Consider the following 22,927-nt stretch of genomic DNA (forward strand, 5'->3'; position numbering starts at 1 on the left):
TAATATAAACGAACAAATTCTGTATCAAAAATTGTGAAGCTTTAAGTGACTGGCATAATCATCAAAGGTTTCAATATGCAGATTTGACATAAAGTTTCACAATTTCTTATTTGCACCTTTTTAATCCAGGTGATTTGCAAAAAATGGAGATAAAGGATTACTAAATCTTCCTTGAAAATAAATTCCAAAAAACTAAAACTACTTCATTCTTTGGGTAAAAGAGCAGAAGGATAATCTTATAAAATTCATAAAATAATTTCACTTTGAATAAAGTGAAATTTAGTTTATGAATTTGAAATAAATTGTCAGGACGTTGTACCATACTTAGGTGCCACAATAAAACTTTTACTTTTGTGTTGCTGGCAGTATGTCTGGGAAGAATTAGCATTAATATATTGTTATTCACTAAGAATATTATTTTTAGAAAATAGAAACATAAATAAAAAAAATAAATATACATGACAAGCACACACAACAATTTGTGGCATCTCACCCAGGCAAGTACAACATGATATCTGTCCTGTCAGTGTCCTAATTGGTCCTGTGCAGGCAAAATGATATGTAGAAATGGTTCAACGGGTAATGGCTTTGCCTGTTGTGCAGAAGGGCCCAAGTTCAAATTCCAATGATAATCAAACAAACTATTCTGGAAGGAAATTATCACTGATGTCCAACTGGATGTAGAGTTTACCTAGTAAATCTATGATTTATCATTACTCCCTGCCTGCTTCACCCCCCCCCCCCCAAAAAAGGATAAAATAAGTGTAAGAATTTGCTTTTGTGGCAAAAATGAAATACAACCCAATGATTACAGTAAATATACTGATTATTACTTTGAAGTCTTGATACAAACAAATATGTACAAAGTATTTTAGTGAATTCACACATCACACATTAATTAAAACAAAAAATAAATAAATATCTTTATTTTTACATAATGAAAAATAGTTTTCTGTACACCTCCTGTGAAAAGTCACGATTTGTACTTCTTGAGCTTAAATGGTTTCTTTTTACTGAATTTAGCTGGTAAAGGTGTCCTAGATTTTCCAGATGGTGGATCCAAACCACTATCAAATTCCGAAACATTTTTAATAGGATAATGCTTCTGTGTTTTCTGCCTGTTTCAGAAAGAAACCCACTTCATTAAAAATTATTTGCAGATAATTCAAAAAACAATACAAATAAAGAATATAAAAAATACATATAATTTCCAATAAATGTTAATAACATATTAATGTAATTAATATTTCCTATGAAAAATCCCATGATCAAACTTATTTTTTCGAAACAGGTTAAAAAAGATTTATAAATATAAACACAGTGAAATCAATTACTAGTATCTGTCAATGTCTGTGCATAATTTAATTACCCTCCAAGTGGAACCTCTACTTTATAAACAAGAATGCTACTTTTTTTTTTCTCTCTCTCTCTCTCTTGCATCCTTGATTATTTTATATTCTTCAACTTTTACTGTCCTGGTTGATGTTCAAATCTCATTTCACAGATGGATGTTTGTGACTGTCTTTAGGTGGCAATTTTCACTGTCAGTGTGAAACCACCCTGTTTACTGAAAGTCTGAAGAGGATCGAAAAAGTTCCATGTTTTTTCTTCAGAGCAGCATTTTCAGAGTTGGGGGAGAAAATACAGCCTTCTATTCTACTGCTGCATATCACAGATAGTGTCACCAAAATAGTGTTTTTTCCCAGAAACATTAAAAAGTATTTGTTAATTTTAAATTCATTAAAAATTATTTATAAATAGTGCAAAAACAAATATAGTTTCACTTTTTTTTTTAATATTTATTAATAGAAACATTCCTAATTAAACTCTCTCGTCTTCTAATGAAAGATTAAAAAATAATTCACTCTTGGCGGCTCTAATTGTACTCCTTTGTACTTGTTTTCTCTTAAGCATTTCAATATTCTGAAAAGCTTATCTTACATTCAAAAAGCATTTTATTATTTTTACATTTTCAGCTTGCAGCAGTTCCAAAAATAGTTCCCTGGAATGATATATCTGTACTACTAAAATCTGAAGGCAACGTTTTTGATTCATGATATACAATAAAGGGGGTACAAAATTTTAAATTCATAAAATTCAGTGTACATTTCAGCCATTAAGTATCCCCACAAATTCAGAAGTCATCCAGTCTGTACTTATTATACAAAACTAGTAAATGATAATATATAATTTAAAATGCTAAAAGATTGTAGAACAATCCATGATGGATTCCCTTTAAAGATCCCATTCCCATCTCCATTTTTGCCTTTTTTCATAGTATTTCATAAAATTTGATTTATAAGAAATCTTATTTTCTTCTTCTGTCGGAGCTGAACTAAATCATACATTCATTTACCTAACAGTGCTTCCAGCCTCTTCAGATCTCTAATTAAGTGCAATGCTGGACACACACTGGACAATGAATTTCATCTACCACCTGAAGATATTCACAAACATCCATGCTTACAGTGAGATTCAAACCTACAGCTAGCTGCATAGAGAGTAGGCACACTATTATTCAGCCAACCATGCAACACAGAAGTATTCCAAGTGAGGAACGATTTTACAAGCTTCATTTTATGGGACTGAGCTCCCTGGATTGACCTTTCCCTACACATTGAAATTTAATATCTTTGTACACTGTCTCTTAATAATGACTTCAAAACTTTTGATTTGTGTATTTGTAATATAAGGAAATATATAAACCTCAATCAGCGATAATGTATTAATGCAAAGAATAATAATCATTACATAACTTTACTATATTGAAAACTAGTTAAATATTAGTAACATTAGGATAACTTATCTTTAGTTTAGGATTGAGAACTGTTTGTAATGTTTAAACAAGCTCAAAAATCCTTATAAATGTGCACCCTGTATCAACAATACATGCATCCACACATGTATTAATATAAAATTACAGGTTACATCTTACCACAGCAAAGTCATTAGGATTAAAGTAATATTTTGTTACAGTAAAAAGTTAGTTAAGTGTATTCTTTTAAACCAGAACAGATACTAAAGGGCTTTGGCCAGAACTGTACAATGGTTTTTCACAGTAAGCAAGTTCGATATAAATGTGTTTACTATAGTCAGTGGTGAATATATAATAAACACAAATTTAAAAATAAATAAATAATAATGTCATAAAATTCAAATAACTTGAGGTTCTGGAGAAAAGGGAAAAGCTACCTTTCTGAAAATTTCTTCTTCCTGTGAAGTCTAGCTAGTGCTGAAGAATTAACTCCAAGAGCAGATGGAGATTCCCTAAGGCAGAAACTTTTAGCAACATGACCAAGGTGAAGACTCTTGAAAGGGAACACATTCTGCAATGACTTTGGATAAGAAGAATATGCTCGGATATAGGTTTGAAAAGCTAGAATAAAAAAAAGGGGGGGAAAAAAAGAAAGAAAAAAAAAGAAAAATTCAAATTTAACATAAAATACATTTTAATGAAAAGATGACTAAATGGATTTATATGAATTCATTTAGTCATTTAATATGAATTTATATTAAATGACTAGATGAATTTACAGCAATAAAACAATTTCTGATTTTGAGAAAATCTTTGAAAAATTTGCATATATACAGACCCCCAACATTCAACCAATTTGACAGAGAAAAGTGGTCAAATTATTTCATTTATTCATGTCCTCAAAGCATTCAAATGTTTTTCTAGATATTCCTGCATTAAAATGAAATTAGAAGTATTTAAAAAGAAATGAGAGGTAAAGGAAGTTGTGAAGTTGTTGTTCACAAACATCCATGCCTATAGTGAGATTCAAGACATTACACATCTCATTTGACCATTTCAACATATGTGAATTGGTGCAAATCCTGTCCAATAGTTCCTTCTTCCTAAGATAAACCTAAGAATTTAGGTAACTACTGAATAGTAAAATATAACTGCAATATTTGCTTAATTTTTAGTCTTTATAAAGTGCATTAATATTAAATAATGATGCATTTAACAGTCTGGTAGAATTATATTTTACTGTATAACCTAAAGGAAATGAGTTTGCTGGTTGGCTAAGAATTCAGCTCCTCCTAACATGCATCTAAAGGCAAAATGGTTTTGAAATCTGAATAGATTCAACTAGATGAACTATGAATAAATGAAGTATTAGCTTCATTTATTCAAGTACATTTTTCCCAGAAACACAGTCAAATCTTGAGGTCAACCTGTGCTATAAATGAGAGATTGCAAACCTATTTCACAATCTCTCATGTTTCTATGCAGCAGGAGATGTACACAACAGTGTGGGCAAGTGGACAAATTTTCCAAGATCAAATACTAATAAAAGAATAACCATTTCATTTGTGCATATTTTAAACCTTTAAGTCATGTGACTAATTTTAACAGACATGTTATCAAAAATTCCTAACCAGATAGGCATCTGGTTAGGCATTTTTCTTTATTGCCTTATTTTATCAAAATACATTAAAAATATAGAAAGTAAACATACCTTTACGAGCAGTTTCCAGTAACGCTTTTTGTTTATATACAACATTCTCATATTTACTCTGTAAAGTAGTAGCATGCTCTTCTACTGTCATTGGATAGCAAACCTATAAAACATGTATTAAAAATACAAAGCATTATGGAAAATAAATTAAGGATTATTATAAAAAAAAAAAAAAAAAAACAACCATGAAACTACACATTTTAATGATAAAGAAATATAGTTAAGCTTAAATTTCCAACTCAAAAATACCAACTATTAATTTTTCTTAATTACAATACATATTTTGTATTGCATTACATCTGTACTGTCAAATTATACGATCAACTTTAACTGATCGATTACATTATAATCCAAAAACTGCATATTCTGGATCACCTCCCTTAACATACTTTTTTAAAATCACTTTAATACTCATCACAACTGCTTCACAGAAATATCAAGTGATTCTTATGATTCTTACCTGTCTTTCTGATTCCAAATCAGGAACTAATAACTTCAGTGACTTCAGCAATTCTGTCATATCCAATTTTTGAAGTCTATAAATATAAAAAAATACAAATTCCATAAAACAGAGACAGAGTTTAAAAAAAAAGTAAAAATATATGAAAACCAGATAAAAATTAGAATTTCAGGTTAGTTATAATGGATAACTTGCTATAGCAGAAAAAAAAAGTTTTTAAGAATTATTTAATATTATTTTATTAATATTAATTTTCTAGCATGCAACAACAATTTTAATTGGTAATCCACTGACTGTTCTGTACTTTGTATTCCATTCCTTTTAACTGTTTGTTCTACACTGATGATGTACTGTTAATTTCAGTACGAATTATTTGTACCTTTATTTCATTAAAATCAATTACTGTGGTTATCGTGTTAAGTTATTTTTACAATTATGTCCTGGGTATCTTTAAAGATTACGCTTCCACAAGTATTTGAACATAACTATGCACATCAAATATGAAATCAAAACAGGGATACAAGTGTGTGATGAGAGAACAGCAGTGTGTCAAAAGAAACCAGAATGAACTACAGTAAAGAGCAGAGACATGACTACTGACCTGGCATTTCAGAGCATGCTACTACAATCAAACCATCTTAAGTAAATCATTGGTGATGTTTTAAAAAAGTGGAAGATTTTATGAAAAAATATGAGAGTTAAAAAAAAATCCAACAGAACTGGGAAATTCACAGGTATGACAACCCTCTCAAGAAAGAAGTAACAGATATCTGTAAAATAATAATTATTATTATTATTGTTATTATCTAAGACCTCCAGGGAGTCAAGGACTCATCGAGAGAGGCTGTAAATTACCCAACCCAGCTATCATACCTACCCTTGAATTCATTCACACTAGATGCACTCACTACCTGTAAGGGCAAATTATTCCACTCACTCACTGCTCTCTGGGAGAAAAACATAGCTCTTAACTTAGAGCAACCTTAACTTCCATGGATGCTCCTTGCCTTACATATAACGAAAAATTTCATCAGTTGAAATGCTATAACACCCATTCAAAAGTTTATAGATCTCTATCATATCACCCCTCTTTCTCCTGTTAACCAGAGTGTGTAATCCACATACTCGCAATCTGTCCTCATAATCTAAATTCCATAATCCGGATATAATCTTCGTAACTCTTCTTTGCACCCTTTCCACAGCTTCTTTATCCCCTTGGAACCCGGAAGACCAAATCAGTGCACAGTAATCCAAGTGTGGTCTTATCAAAGCCTTATAAAGAGGCAAAATTACTTCTTTATCCTTGCATGTCAAAGTTCGCTTCAACATACCAATTATCCTCTGAGTTGTATTTGCAACTTTTGCTATGTGACCTTTGAAGTTTAAATTCTTATCCATCAATACACCAAGATCCCTTGCCTCTTCAGTTTCTTGTAGCATAACCCCGCTAATATAATATGCCGCTGGAACTCTAATCATGCCAAAGTGCATAACTTTACGCTTACTAACGTTAAACTGACAGCCATTTTCGTTAGCCCGATTTCCAGTCTATTCAAATCATTTTGTAATTTCTGAATATCAGTAGCATCCCTGATTGCCATGCCTATCTTCGCATCATCAGCAAACAATTGCAAATCTGATGATAGACCCTGCTTGATGTCATTAATGTATAGATTGAACAATAAAGGCCCAAGGACTGAACCCTGAGGTACACCACTGGTTACCTTAAATCTGGCAGATTTACACCCACTGTATACCACTTTTTGATATCTGTCTGTCAATCATCCCCTGATCCAAGTCAATAGATTAAGTTTTAGTCCCATATTCTCCAGTTTACACAACAGCCTATCATGTGGTATCCTATCAAATGCCTCAGAAAAATCCAACATAATCATAGTGTATCCATTCCCTTTATCCAACTCGGCCGTAACATTGTTATATAATATGAGCAAATTGCTAAAACATGACCTTCCTTTAGTAAACCCATGCTGTTCCCTGCATAGTATAGAATGCTTGTCGACCCATTTCTGTATGCGAGTTCTTACCAAACTTCTCTAAAATCTTCACTACCACACCAGAGATACTGATGGGTCAGTAGTTAGACACATCAGTTTTTGCACCACCCTTGTGCAATGGAACTATCATACATTCCTTCCATTCCTGTGGTATCATTCCTCGGCTGAGGCTCAAATTATACAAATGTGTGTAAGGCCTAGCCAATTCGGCTGAACATTCCTTTAACAAACAGGCAGATAGTCCATCTGTTCCTATTGACAAATTCTTATCCAAGTTATGCAAGAGCTCTTCAACCTCATTTTCATGAACACCTGTAACTCCTCATCTAACGTAGCAGTAGCACCATACTACATACACCTGGTTGATATATCTTAGCAAAGTGAGCACTCATTAACTGAACAATCTCCTTAGCTTCCGACACTCGTGTACCATCTTGCATTCAATAAAGTTATTTTTCCACATTCATTCTTTCTTTTGCTTGAGACATAACGATAAAATTCTTTTGGATTGCCTTTAGCTTGCATGGCCAATTTCTTTTCATACTCCATTTTAGCTTTTCTCACAATACTCGTTACTTTTCTGGCCTGAGCTTTATATATTTCATAACTCCTCTCACTCTTATTCTCATGATATTCTTTCACATCAAATTCTTCTTGTGGATCTCTAGCTTAATAAGGCTGCACATCCATTTCACTCCCAACCTATTTATTCTTCGAATACTAGGGATACATTCAGATGCCGCCTCATTCAAGTACTTTTTCAAAGATTCCCATGCATTGCTGACATTTTTTCCATTCAGTAACTGATACCATGGGACCAACGATAGTATTCTTCTAAGTTGATCATAATTTCCAGCTTAGTAATTTAGCATGTAGCCTGATTTAATCGGAGCTTCAATACAAGTAGATACTTCCCAAGAAAGAACAGTATGATCACTGTCACCAATTGGTGGTAAAATAGCCATATTCTTAACAGAGATTCCTTCTGATGCTATGAGCAAATCCAACACTCTTTGACCTCGAGTTCCTGCTTTCACATGCTGCTTGAGAAAGTTATCTCGCAACAATTCAATAAATTCCTGTTCTTTCTGATCATGAGATTTCTCTTCTACCCAATCAATGTTTGGAAAATTAAAGTCACCCATAATGATCATTTGCTTGGTAACCATAAGGCTAAATTGGCAATGCATTTCTTCGTCCCCTACAACTGAGCCGCCAGGTCTGTAGCAACACCCCACCATATATATCATTCTATTAACCTCCACTTCACACCAAATAGACTCAAACTCATCGCTACATGGAACATTGTTACCCTCATTGTTTTCTTGTATTTCTACCCTAACTGGACTTAAGTCATCTGATATCATTAGTAGCACTCCTCCTTCTCTCCTATCTCTTCCGTCATTCCTAAAAATAGTATATCCATTACACTTGATCCCACTTACCATATCTGATTCTGATAGCCAGGTTTCACTAATGCCAACAATCTTAGGCCACATCGTATTCAATAAAGCAACAAACTCAACTCCTTTGTTTCTAATGCTCCTAGCATTTGTGTATAGACATATAATCTAGATTTAAATTACTGAAATGTAATATTCTGCCCAGTGCCATAACGAGGGCGTGGAAAAAAAGGGGCGCAACTAGGTTTGGGGTGCAAAACATAAAAAATATAAATAAATAAATAGATATAAAAGTCCACTATTTTATATTGTATTTTTAAATTTTGGCAATAAGCCACTTTAGACGCAAATTCTGCAACTCATTTTGATGGGGTTAATAGTAAGTATTTAACATATTGCATTTAGTAAAATTTAACTTATTACATTTAAATTTTTCAAAATTTTTGTCATTTTTGGGTTAGGGGGATGCAAGTTAGACACTTGCCACAGGTGCTTCATACCCTCGTTACTGTACTGATTCTGCCTTTTTCATAAAAGAAGAATAAAACAAAAAGAATAAAAGAGAACATGGGAGATTTGAAATAAGTGACTGCCATTTACTTTCGAGCAAAATAAAAATGACAATCATACTGAAAAGAAACACATATACAAAAATATAATAATAGTTTTAAAAAAGAAATAGTCAAGCTGCCTTCAGAGGTGGACTGTAAATTGAAAAATATAGAAATAGTACTGAAGTAAAGCAAAAGTTTCACAAACAGACCAAACCAGAGACCCAGCAGAAAAATATAATAAAACAATTTGGCTAAGGTGGTATAGTTGCCAGCAAGGATAGAAACATCAGAACTTCATGGTGGACTCAACAAGTTACAGAGTGTCTTGGAAAAGAAGAACCTAATTGAAAAGTCTGATATGTTCTTAAAATACAGAGAACAATATAAATAAGCTTTATGAAAGCAACTAAACAAATGTGGAAAAGGTTTTGGAAAGAATATAGAATATAAATATCACAAAGGTAGAGAATGTTTGGAAGCTATTGGGAAAAAAAAAAGCAAAGCTTAGAAATGGAAGAAAGATTACTATAGAAGGAATTAGAGACAATAAAGATGACAAAAATTGAAGATAAGGAGATATTCCGGATGTGAGTCATTACTTTGAAAAACTAAACCGGGTAAACACTGCAGAAAATATCAAGCAAAATACTATCAAAAATACATATTAACTTGGGGTATGAAAAGCTATTAGAAATATGAAATGTTGAAAAGCACTGGAGTAGATATGTGATATCATCTACTCCAGTGAAATATGAAGGTATAACATAATAGTTTCATGTATTATTCCAAAGGTATGATCAGATGGTCAAATACTGAATAATTTGAGAAATCTCTCTTAGTACCAATAAAAAAATTTTTTTAAAAAGTGGGGAAAGAAAACCTGCATATAAAAATTAAAGGGAAATTTCACTACCGTGTTCTATTCATGAAAGCCTACTTAAGAAGGGATTAAGAAAAATCATGGAAGAGAAACTTGAAAAAGAACATGCTAGGTGTAGACCTAAGCAGGGGTTTACAGAAAATATTTACCTTACAACAAATTGTTGAAAAACTATTGTCGAAACACTGGAACGTTTTCTCGGCAGCTTTAAGAATACCTATGAAAGGAATCAACAATTCACTGTGACAGTGAATTGTTGATCAATGCCATGGACAAAGATAGCCAGTTGTGATGTATCCTTCACATCTGTGCTCTCATCTAAAGCAAGTAAATATGATGTAAATTCGGACGACCGTATTTTTAAAGTTCCTTCAATGTCATTGGCAAATTCTTCAACATGTCGTGCTACAGTTACCCCAGGCAAACTCGGTTTTTTAAACACTTCCTTATTATTTGGGCACAGAATTTCCCCAATAGCAATGAGACTCTTTCTTCAAATGTGCCGTCCAAGAAGGCTTTTGATTTTTTAGCAATTTTTTCAGTTATTACATAACTTACTTTGACACATGCTTCCCTCTGCATTTTAAGTACCCTGCTGGCATTTTAAATCAATCTGGAGCTGCCCACACAAAGCTGCCCTTGAAGGTGATCAAAATTGGATGCATGCTTTGTCTCATAGTGTCAATTTATATTGTATTCTTTTGATACTGACATTGACTCACGACAAATTAAACACACTGGCTTATCGCCGATTGGCACAAAAAAGTACAAATTGGTCCACTTTTCATTTAAAAACCCGACAAGAATCACTTTATTTACACTTTTTACTTGTAGATGCAGTAGTAATGGAAGGTGAACCCAAAAATGATCCAAAATGGCCATTTAACAGTTATTATCCACTGGATATATCTCATACTAATGAAAAAGGTCTGGCAATATAAAACCACAATAGGCTGACATGACGAACCTGCGTGCTCTTATACACAAATATCACACTGTTCACGACTGACTGACTGTAGATGAGATCCTCTTATATTATATGAAAATAACGAAGTATCGAGAACCTTTGAGATGTATCTGGAAGGAACTAGACAGCACACTGAAACGAACTACTACTTCAGCCATCTACCTGCGACGTTAGTACAGGTATCCCTCGATTAACGTGGTTAATTAATCCCTCGATGTTACTGCGTATATCAAAATCACATTAATCAATGATAAAAAGTACAATTCATCCCTGATCGAATTACTGTACTAATATTTCATTTTATATGGTAATCTTTTAAGAAAGATAAAAAATTGAATGCAAAGTAAATGTTTAATAAATACTTGTACCTACATTAGTTACCACAATTTTTTTTAATCAAAAGAAGTTATAAAGAGTCGTTTGAATTTTAGTTTTTTTCTTATTGGCATAAATTCTGCGATAACAAGCAAAATGACTCTCCAGACCTTGGCAGACAAGCATTCTTCGATTAACATCTGGATCCATATCCATTACTTGCTGCTTAAGCGATCTAAACTGGGAAATATTCCATCCAGTTCTTTGACTGTTATTTTCTTCGGAACCTCATCTTCACATTCCATTTGTTCGTTGTCTTCATATGTGCATTGTTCAATTTCAAGACGATCATTGTCACTGAAATCTTTTGAATTTGAATCCAATAATTCTTTAACATCTTCTGCATCAACACCATCAAAACTGAGGTCTTCACCATGTTGTTCACAGTATTTTGAAAACAACCTAAGTCATTAGTGTATTCTGGTAGAAGGTTTTTCCAAACAGCTTTCATGCAACTAGAAGACACTTGCTTCCATGAGTCACGAATGTTCTCAATTGCGTGTTTAATGTTAAATTTTTTCCAAAATTCGTGGGGCGTAATCGCATTTCCTCCCATTGTTATTTCTACTGCCTTTGAGAATGTCTTTTTAAGAAAATAGGCTTTGAAAGTTGCAATGACGCCAATGTCCATGGGTTGTAGCAATGATGTCATATTTGGTGGGAAAAATAAAACTTTCACATTCTCACACAGATCATTAAGAGAATTTGGATGACCACAAGGCTAGCAGCCTCGTGGCATGGGCATGATTTTGCGTGGTAAATTTAAAGGCGCATTAATCAAAACTCTTGCCGCCTATATTGCCGCAATTAATTTCACCGCAAAAATCAAATCCGCGTTAAGCAAGGAATACCTGTACTAGTACTTAAGTACCGCTTGATGCTGGTAGATGGCTGAAGAAGCATATCTATTTAATATTTATTTTTATAGGATTTTATGTAAAGTATTAAATGCACAGTGTTCCTTGTGAATCTGGAAAGCATCTGACAATTCTAAATACCAAAGTATAGCTTAGTGGTCCATTGGCTTCATTGAAATTATTTTTTATTTATTTGCGTTTTAATGTTAAGTAGTTATTTTTTCAAAATGGCCAGCAGGCCACAGCAAAGAGCTCCGCAGGCCATGTGTTGAACACCACTGTGTTAATGTGTTCTTCACTAGTCAAGTAATCTTATGTGCTACCTTATCTATTTCCTAGAGTATAGTGCCATTTTTGAGATAAATAGACTTATAATCTATTTATCCCAAAATCAGGATCAGGTTGATCCTGATTTTGGGTAGTTGATCAGGAAGCTTCCTAACTCATTACTGACAAGTTGAGACCATGCATTAAATGGCGGCCAACTTACATCACCGTTTTAACTGATGTATCCTTGAAATGGAGGAATGGCCTTGAGGAGTATCACTCACACTGCATGAGGGGGGGGGGGGGGGGAGGACAGCATCTGCCAGTTCAGACCTCCAATAAGCCAGGTGGTGGTAGATGTTCATTGCCTGGTAAAATGCCACCACCTGGCTTATTGTGTTGGCAATTTATTTCAACTAGGAAGGTATCCCTTTGTTGCAGGAATATTTGCTGGTTTTGCCAGAGGATACAAACCACATAGATGTAAACCTGATGAGAATATAAACCTGATTCTGGCTGGCTTAGTGATTAGCATACCTGCTCTCTAATTGACAGGCTGCAGGTTCAAATCCCACTGTGGGCATGGATGCTTGCGGCCGTCTTGGAGCGGGAGATGAATTTCATTGTTCAGCATGAGATGACCATTCCATTCACTGGAGGCCTGAAGTGGCTTGAAAAAGTTCCATGTTTGGTCTCTAGAGCAGGGTTTCCAGACTATGTAAAAAATCAATAAAAAATACAAAAAAACTAAATTAATAAAAAATAGGAAAAAATCCTTAACCAATGTACTATAGGTTTACAGAAAAACCATTTGTGGGTCATATATATATATATATATATATATATATATATATATATATATGACCCACAAATGGTTTTTCTGTAAACCTATAGTGTGTATATATATATATATTAACAAACTACCACTACCAAAAAAAAAAAAAAATTTGAGGAATTTAAACAGCAATTTGAGAGACTACTAACATCACCACCAGATGGAAACATTACACATAAGTGCAATGTTTAGAAGGAAATGTTGAAGAACACACACGACAGAAAACCATCTCTGACTGAAGTGGAGAACATTATTAAAGAAATAAAAAATAACAAGGTAACTGAAGGAAATAAAATTGTAGTAATATTTCTGAAATTTAGAGGAACACCCTTAACAAATGAAATTTATTGACTTATCAAGCTAATATAGCAAAAAGTAAAAATCCCCAGTGAACTGGAATGTAGCCATATTATGCAGTTTTGTTTTGTTTTATTTTTAATGTACAAGGTGATCAAAATTAAAGTATCCCTCTTTAGGGCCTTGTGGATTGCCACCCCAGTGATCCAAATGCTGCAAACTTTGCAAGAATACATTGTGTATCATGCAGAAGCGATATCTGAGAGAAGGAAATAGTTCTGGAATTTGCCACCAGGGGATGCTGTATGATGTACCAAACGTAAATGTAGTAATTTTTCTGTGTGTGTAAGGAGAAAAGCGACACAAGCATAAATAACATTCTAATTCACATCTATTATTTATGCTTTCACAGAATGTACTGTTCAATGTGCTGCTCTTCCTGATATGCCATGAAAATCTAGATTATGATCAAGGAAATCCAAAGAAAAATTCTTTAGGTTATTTACACCTGTATTACTCAACAGTTATGAAACATTGTCAACAACAATGGGACATAACAGAGAAATTATTGCATTTGAAAGAAAAGCTGAGAAAGACTTATGGACCATCTTACCATCAAAATACTAGAGTGTATGAAGGAAGATAGATATAATGAGGAACTATGAAACTTGTTTCAAAGATCCAACATGCTATCAATAAGAAGAAAACCAAGTGGGTTTGGCCATGTTCAGAGGGCAGATAATCAGTTGATTAAACAAATGTGTACAAATAAAATGAACAAGAAAAGAGAAAGACTGGCAGGAAAACCCCAAGCACAATGGATGTAGTAATAAAAGACCTAAGACAACTGGATGAAAACTTTACTCCAGCTATAGCCAATGACAGACAGATAGAGAAAAACTTAGTGATAGTAGCATTATATCTACATGGTTCAGTGAGCTGTAGAAGAAACATATGAACAGCAAATGAAATAGAGATAACCAAATTTTCAATTCAGTTATCTCAATAATTCTCATAAATTTTGAAAACATGTGTCATATATATTAAACTTTAAAATTTTTTTGAAATTTGGATTGAGAAAAGATGCATTTTAAATTAATTACTTTATTTTATGTTGCTGAAGCATCTCGAGGAATCCAACTTCAGTAGGTATGGTAAAGATTAATGCCTGACCTTGACTTCCTATTCGAGCTGTTCGACCCACTCGATGAACATAATTTTTTATCGTAGATGGAGCACTATACTGCACAATCCAATCTACTGATGGTAGGTCTATACCTCGTGCAGCAACATCCTTGAAAAGAAAGTCACATGAATCCCCTTAGAAATAAGCAAAAGCAAAGCAACAAGAGCTTCTTATAATTCTTTTAAAACTACCTGTAAATGACATATATACAATTTTTTTTTTTCCCTAACGTATCCTTCCTGCCCAATAACGTAAGTCGTGTTTGATTTATCTCTGTAGAAATAGAATATTTGTAGCATTTTAAGCTGCTTTCTCAATTGGTATATGCAAGATTTACCTCTGAAATTTATAAGCATATGGGAGTGACTGTGTAATCGAAGACTCATTTAAAAAATAAACACATTTATAAGGACTACAGATAGTTCTTACTGGAATACACTAGAAATTCTCAAAATCAACCAAGAAAGCAGAATTACTTTAAAAAAAAATTCTTTCAGAAAAAAAGTTTACAACCTGACGCAATCACTTTGTGACTGCATCAGGTTGTAAACTTTTTTTCTTCTGTTATTTGACAGGATTCCAATATTATTATTAGAATTTATATTTCTGTCTTTTAAGAAACTTTTTACTGTATCAATCTATCTATCTACATCTTGGTCTTCCTCTGGTTTTTTTCCCTGCCAACCTGGCAAAAGAACACTTGTTTTGCTAATCTTTCCTCTCCCATTCTGTTTAAGTGACCATACCACCACAGATTAGCTTTGATAACACATTCCTGGATGTTAACAATGGCAAATTCTTTCCTAATATCCTCATTTGTAATGGGATACTGTCATTGATGCCGTCTGTTCACTCCTCCAATCTGTCTCAGAAATCTCATATCAGAGGTCTCCAGTTTTTTATCAAGTCTTATTTCTAACCCAGCTCTCATATCCATAAGTGAAAATTGGTTTGAACGCAGCCTTGTATACAACTAATTTAGTGTTTTGATTACTTTCTTTCTTATTCCATAAAAATGTATTTAGCTGACTTCCTACCATACCAGCTTTACTAATTCTGTTGTCTATTTCCATATTTAATTTACCATCTGCACTAAAAATTGTGCCTAAATAGTTGAAATGTTTTACTTGTTCTATAAGTAGAATCTGTAGAAAACATCTACAGTTGATGTTTTCAATGTTTCTGCCTATTTTCATTGTCTTTTGTCTTCTTATTTCTGACATTCATACCAATATATCATAATAATGTTGGTTTTGAAAAAATATTATATATTCTTAGTCTTTTTTTTTTTTTTTTTGGTAACTACTGCTGGACTTAATGTTTTGTTTATTACTCATTTACTTGGGAGAATTTTGTTAGAAATGTCTAAATCTTCATTCTAACATGATTTATAGTCCAAATAATTAAAATGATTAACTTGCTTAATTATTTGTCCATTACTGTTTTAGTTCAGATAGGCACTGTTTATTTGAATGCCACAATTTTACAGTTTGTTTTTTTCAAAGCTTGACATATTTGTAGTTTTTTTTTTTTTTTTTTAAATACACAGCTTTTTGTAGATTGCCCCCAATTGCTGCAGATATCATTTGGACATCTGCAAAGAGTAAGGCATCTTACATAAAATTATTTTCTATTTGGATTAATTCACTGATGGTCAACTTCTATTCTTTGATTATTTCATTCATATATACATTTCAAATATACTGGAAATAGGGGACATCCTTGTCTAAGCACTGTTGTTATTTCAAATGCTTTGGTTTTCTGTTCTAACCTCTTTTTATAAATAGTTTTAATGGAACTTTCATTTCTTACACACGTAACAAAAATTATATGGAATTTTACTCAAATATATTTCATCCAACGTTACGTAGACATTATCAGGAACACAGACCATTAACTACATTCAAAACACGAATCATAAATCATGCATATATTAGCTCATGTCTCTGTTGCAACTGAAGTAAATGATATTATACTATTAGAGTTCAAAGTAACAATTGTAGAAAGCTGCATAGATAAAAAATAATAATTTAAAATAATTATTAATTTTAAAAAAAATTATGAACAATTAATAGCGATCACTTCCCAAAACTTGGATATTGACATGAGTCTGATCAATTCAGGTTTGGGTGATTTCTTAATGTTTCACATGTTACAAAGAAAAGACAATCAAATTTGAACTTATTGGAATGAAGAAGTTTTGTCTGGTTCCAAAGAACTCTGTGCCCAGTGTCAACAGTGTGAGAAGCAAGGCCAGACTTGTCAGATTCCAAAAATGTAATATAGTCTTGATGTTCTTTGATTCTGATCAAGGCAGAGCAGCTAGACTGTCCAAAATAGCAGAGATGGCATGAGCAGAAAAGAAAAGGTAAGGAAAGAAGTAGTGATGTATCCTTTGTAGATGGTAAGAAGGAAGACAGTTTCCGAGCTGGTTTGAAGGAAGTGCATACATTGAAATTATGAAGAATCCTTGTTATTTTTATCAGTTTGTTTTCTTTAACCACTGTACTGGCATGGATAGTAACTATGTCCATAATTACATGGATACAAAGTGTCCATCAAAGTCAATATATCCTTTGGATATTATAGAAAAAATTATATGGATATGAAACATATTTTTGATAGTTGATCGATGTGGCTGGTTGGGTGGTTAAGGTAGAATGTTGAAATTCTTTTCACATTGAATTGTAGTCTGGTAGAAGGATGATAATTATCAATAATTTCTGAATAGTAGTTTTGCTGTATCCATTACACATCAAATTGCTTTTAATTTTATGCAGTTCATCTAACAAAGGGGAATCAGAAGAGCAGATCATATGAGTCAATGTAAAGGACTTGATAAAGAACTCATTTTCTTGCGATGAATGATGATGATGGAAGGACAAGTGAAAGTATCTGCCAGTAAAAGTTGTCTTCCAATAAAATGAAAATTCAACATGACCTGTGGGATTAAAATTACTAAGGTATCCAAAAAAGGGTAGTTGGTTATTAGATTCACATTCAATATGAATGATATTGTACTATTTAATAAACTCCTTGTACTCCTGATACAGGAGTACAAGGAGTTTATTTTCCCTAGGAAATTAAGTAACTCTGACTCAAAGTGGGACTGAGACTGCAAAGATATCAACAAACATAATATATGAGGCTGAGAAAATATTGTGTCAAAGAATTATTTTTATAGATGCTCCATAAAAAATCAGCTAAGGCTGGTGAGATACGACTGCCCATTGCTGTTCCTTCTATTTGTTTGAGCAACTCATTATGCTATTTAAAACAGCTTGCATTGATAGCAAATTTAAATAGGTTAACAATATCTTCTGGGAAATCAGATTGTAAAAACTGAAGACATTCTTATAGTGGTATGTTGGTGAATAGGGAGACATCAAAATAAACCATAATCACATTATGTCAGCTAAACTATTGGGTGGAAAGTTAAGTGAGTATGAAAAGAAACTGGCTCTGCAAGATAACCCGAAAGAATTTTATCATTATGCTGCAAGCAAAAGAAATTATGAATACAGAAGAATAACTAATGAATGCAGATGATATGCTGGTGACAGATAGAGTAAAGATTTATTCCAATGAGTGCCCATTTTGTTAAAGCTATCAATCTGATAGTGTATGCAATTGAATTCACTGCTACCAATTCACTGGATGAAGAAACTCAGGCATATTCAGAGAAGGTACTAAATCTGTTGCACAAATTGAATAAGAATTCAGCAAAAGGGATTGATGCTAAAAGAGTGTTCAGCTGAACTGGCTGTTCCTTTGAACAAGACTATATAATTTAAGTGTCAGCAGAGGGAAGATTCCACAGGAGTGAGAAAAATATATGATAATCCCATTGCATAATGGTGGTACAAAAACTGATGTATCCAACAACTGACATCATTATTTCTGGAGTGGTGGTGAAGATTTTGGAATTATATAACAGAAATAAGCTGAAAGAAAATCCATACTTTGAATGAAGATCATGTTTGAGTAACTTGCTCACATTTTATAATAATATTACAGATGAGTTAGACCAGGGTTTCCCAAACTGTGTTCCGAGGAACACTAGTGTTCTGCGGAAGGTGAATAAGTGTTCCGCAAGAAGTTCTCCTGGAATTTGTCATTTTAGTTTTCTAAGCATTTTTCATGAATAAATATTTTATAGTGGAAATATTCCAAGGAGAATAATATTCATGAATATGTCGAAAAGCTCAGACCCAGAACGCCTAATAACATCTATGTATCATTAATGTTCACACATCAACATTTTCCAAATGTTGAAAACGTTTCAACATTTGGGAAAGGGAATACCGCTGTTTATGGCCATCATAAAAATTGCCTGCAAGGGATTATAACAATGGACGGCATATCCTCTGTTCTCAAAACTGAAGAAAATGACATCTGTGTAGCAAATGTCAGTGACCAAGCAGCATATTTTTAAACATGGAAATCTTTCAACAATCGGGAAAGAGAATACCGCTGTTTATGGATGATCACAAAAATTGCCTGCAAGCTAATTATAACTCTGTTCTCAAAACTGAGCAAAATAACATCTGTGTTGCAAATGTTAGTGACAAATCTAGTAATACTGAATACTTTCTTTGCAAGTTCGTATTGTAGGGTGAAAGTTTCGAAACAGTAGTGCCATGATTTTTTAAAAATAATAGGCCTGCAGATTTAAATTTTAATATGAATAAGAGACAAGGGATCTCTTATTGGTGATCAGAATGGGATATGTCAATGAAAATCAGCAAAAATTAATTTAATGATGTTTATGTTCAATTAATCAATTATTAATTAATAAAAAATCAGCTAAATTAACAATTAATTATTAATTAATACATTACACAATAACCAAGGTGTTCCATGAAAATTTCAGGATTTGTGAAGTGTTCCATCGTCAGAAAAGTTTGGGAAACCCTGAGTTAGACAATGAAGTGAGACAATGAATTAGATGAGTTTCATAGAGCTAGGAAAGCTTTTGTGTAAGTTGGAAGGTATGGGACTGGATTATTAACTATTAGCTTGGATAAGAGGATGGCTGACATATCAAAAAGTGCATATGGGGTTTGTGTCTAAAGGATTTAAGATGACCAGTGGTGTGTACCCCAAGGATCAGTCTTCAGTCGATTGTTATTCAATCTTTACATTAATGCCACTGGAAAGGATAAGAGACAAACAGCTATTTGCTGATGATGCAAAGATAGGTAGAATAATCAGAAATGTGATTGATATGCAGCACTTGTACAATAATGATCTGAAAAGGAATTGTGAAAATGAGTGAAAATAGTAAATTGTGAAAATAAGAATTGTGAAAATATGTAAAGTTATGCTAGAGGAAACTTATCAGGCTAGAGATGTTGTAGTTGTAGTAGATAGAATGTTGAAGTTCAGATATCACAGAGCAAAGATTGCAAATACATGATAACTGCAGTGTTGAAACAAAAACATTGAAAAGTAAAGACAATGAAGCCATTTTGCCTCTTTACAAGGTCTTGGTACATCCATGTGAACTATAGTGTTCACGTGGAAGAATTTGTGGACTGCAGATGGTGCTCATAACAGAAGACAACTCTGGTCTAGCATATCACTGATCCCACATATGCCATGATGATGAATGGAACAAGAACTCTATGCCCAACCTAGAAGATAATTTCATCTCTCTTTAGATAAAATAATCAATTATGGTCATCTTTTCTTACTGCACTCTTAATAAGAACCAAGACTGATCTAGTGCAACATTGGGAAATCTTTCATTAGATCCCTTCAGATATCAGATTCCAAACTTTTCAGCACACCATCTGCAAACAATACTATAGCAGTTGACTCAGGCCACCTCCCATATCCTCCATGTGTTTCCATTATTCCTACTGTAATGGTTCCTATAAGCTTCACGTGTTAGTCATTTTAGTTTACAGTTGATAACCTTGCATTTATATTTTGTGTGGTAAACAACTTTGTGTTTACCACACAAATCCATACATTTTTAGTCACCACTAAAAAAAAACTATTATTTTCAGTATTGACCTTTTCCATTGTTTTTGAGAAAACTGAAATGAGAGCAAAAAAAAAAAAAAAAAAAAAAAAAAAATGGAAGTTAGCTGCCATCTTTTTACTGTAGGTTTACTGCAGGCTGAATACAGTCATCTTTCTATACTGTAGGGTAGATGCCAGTTGAAATGAGTAAATTGGTTAAATTAAAAATTAAATCACAAATTAATGTGATAAACCCCATCTGGCATGCCATTTCATCATTATTGATGAAATGTCATGCCAGATGGGGTTGCCTATTTAAACAAAACCTCACATTGTTTTCATCATGGAACCAGGATGAATAAGTGAAGACGCAGATACAAGAACAAATCAACCTAAGCAGAGCTAAAGATGGGCACTATCAACATAAGTATTAATGAAAAAGAAATGGCAGAATAGTAGAGAAGAAATAAACTGATAATCGGTGTTGCCAAGAGGAAGTCTAAAACGTGCAAGATTCTACTAAATAAGTTGATTAAGGGACTGTGTGTTATCATTAGAATAGAGTTGCATGAAATCACAAAAGAATATTTACTGTAATTCACTAAAACTGATTAAAGTACAGATATTTTGGTACACTTATTGTGTATCATCTTCACTGTATTCCCAACTGCAATATATTGAAGATGATACACAATGAGGACATATATGGAAAATGGAATCCTTCAGAAATGTAGCTGCAAGGCAACCATAGGTGTGTGTGTGTGTGTGTGTGTGTGTGTGCGTGTGTGTGTGTGTGTGCGCACACGCACACACACTATCAGCTCTATGATACCATCTCCAAAATTCCATCTCTACTGTAATAAATTTAGTTTAATCCTTTATCCAAGTGTAAGCAAACAAAGTTTGCGCTTGAAAATATCTTCAGGACTGAGGTAAGGTAGTGCAACACCAGGCAACTCCGAGCAAAGGTGGACCAAGCTCTCATCACTCCTTGCTTCAGTATCTCCCATAATGCAAAGCACATGTCCCCAAGGGGACATGTGCTTTGCATTAAGGGAAGGGCCACTACCCAGACCGGTTTTACTTTTATTGAGGTCTCTTCAGTGGGAGGCAGACCCAAACGTGGAGATACTAAGGCAGAAGCAATAGGAGAGGTCATATTTACCTATAAGAGTTGCCAACAGGTGTACCACCTTATTATTGAATTACTCTGGATTTAGAGAAAGATGTTGGAAGTTTATTTTTCACTTGGTTAAGACAATAATAAATTTAGTTAATCCTTTATCCAAGTGTAAGCAAACAAAGTTTGCGCCTGAAAATATCTTCAGGACCGATGTAAGGTAGTGCAACTCCAGACAACTCCGAGCAAAGGTGGACCGAGCTCTCATCACTCCTTGTCTCAGTATAAAGGATAAAGATTAAAAGGATAAAGGATTAAACTAAATTTATTATAGTCTAACCAAGTGAAAAATAAACTTCCAACACCTCTACTGCTACCTGGAGTATTTTCAGTCCCAAGCAACTGCATCTTATTATATTCCAGATAAATAGGCCAATCTGTTTCTACATCTCTGAACATCAATCTTGCATTGCATCCAAGAAACAACAAATCTAGTCTAATGGAATATGAGATTAATAATACCAGCCACAGGATCCTCTGGGATGATGCCAAATAGTATACAGATGCTTCTATAAATACGAACATCTGTTTGAAGAAAGTGCCAAAGTTCCTCTACATCACCCTAATCTCAGCCTTAACAAAATGGACTTTCCATGCTAAAACTCTGGGAAATTATTATCAAGAATTATATTGCTTAAATATTATATAATTAATTAGGGATTTAATATATATTTATTCTTGCACAGGTGTGTGTGAGCATGCACAGTGTTAATTAATTAAATATTCAACTGTGTGATTATGTGTAACTAACTTTGCTAAATACTCTAAGATTATATTCAAACAATAGGCCATCAGAGAAACAAAGGAATAAATATAGTCAAACAAAAATTAAATTTCTTAAATGGCAGGAAATTTTTGAATAAAATGATGTGAACAAATTTCAAAATGGGAAATTGGACAATAAGACATATTTATGGCTATAATCCCACAGAATGTGGTAAGGGAGATATGGAGGAGATTTTTGAGTCATTAGAGAAGGAATCCAATTGATTCCAATACATGGAATCAAGGTAAAAAAAAAATTGTTACAAGTACTGAAAGAAATATACTTGGTACAATATCAAGACCAAATCATGAATGGATAATCCCTGAAATTCTAAATACTTTAGAAGAAAAAAGAGCAGCAAAGCATATATTAAATATAAAAAATACAGAAGAAAATAAACAACATTATAAGAATCTTAAAAACAAAACTGATAAAATGTGCATATCTGC

The 22,927-nt window shown here is 33.2% G+C and overlaps 1 protein-coding gene across 1 annotated transcript in view; it reads right to left on the reverse strand.

Annotated features, from left to right (window-relative positions):
- Nucleotides 1-898: 898 nt before the first annotated feature.
- The window catches only part of LOC150110660 (ATP-dependent DNA helicase DDX31), a 123,558-nt gene continuing 101,529 nt past the window's right edge, over nucleotides 899-22,927 (reverse strand). Inside the window, exons 12-16 of the mRNA XM_090400124.1 lie at nucleotides 14,480-14,670; nucleotides 4,927-5,002; nucleotides 4,467-4,569; nucleotides 3,193-3,376; nucleotides 899-1,118 (exon numbers count right to left, since the gene is read on the reverse strand). Of these exons, the coding sequence (XP_090256250.1) occupies nucleotides 974-1,118; nucleotides 3,193-3,376; nucleotides 4,467-4,569; nucleotides 4,927-5,002; nucleotides 14,480-14,670 (699 nt within the window). The 3' untranslated portion in view covers nucleotides 899-973. The remainder of the gene's footprint in view (nucleotides 1,119-3,192; nucleotides 3,377-4,466; nucleotides 4,570-4,926; nucleotides 5,003-14,479; nucleotides 14,671-22,927) is intronic.

Source organism: Typopeltis vanoorti, chromosome 1 (genome assembly GCF_054136105.1).
Source record: "Typopeltis vanoorti isolate ZY-2024b chromosome 1, IOZ_Tvanoo_1.0, whole genome shotgun sequence".
NCBI classification, from domain to species: domain Eukaryota; kingdom Metazoa; phylum Arthropoda; class Arachnida; order Uropygi; family Thelyphonidae; genus Typopeltis; species Typopeltis vanoorti.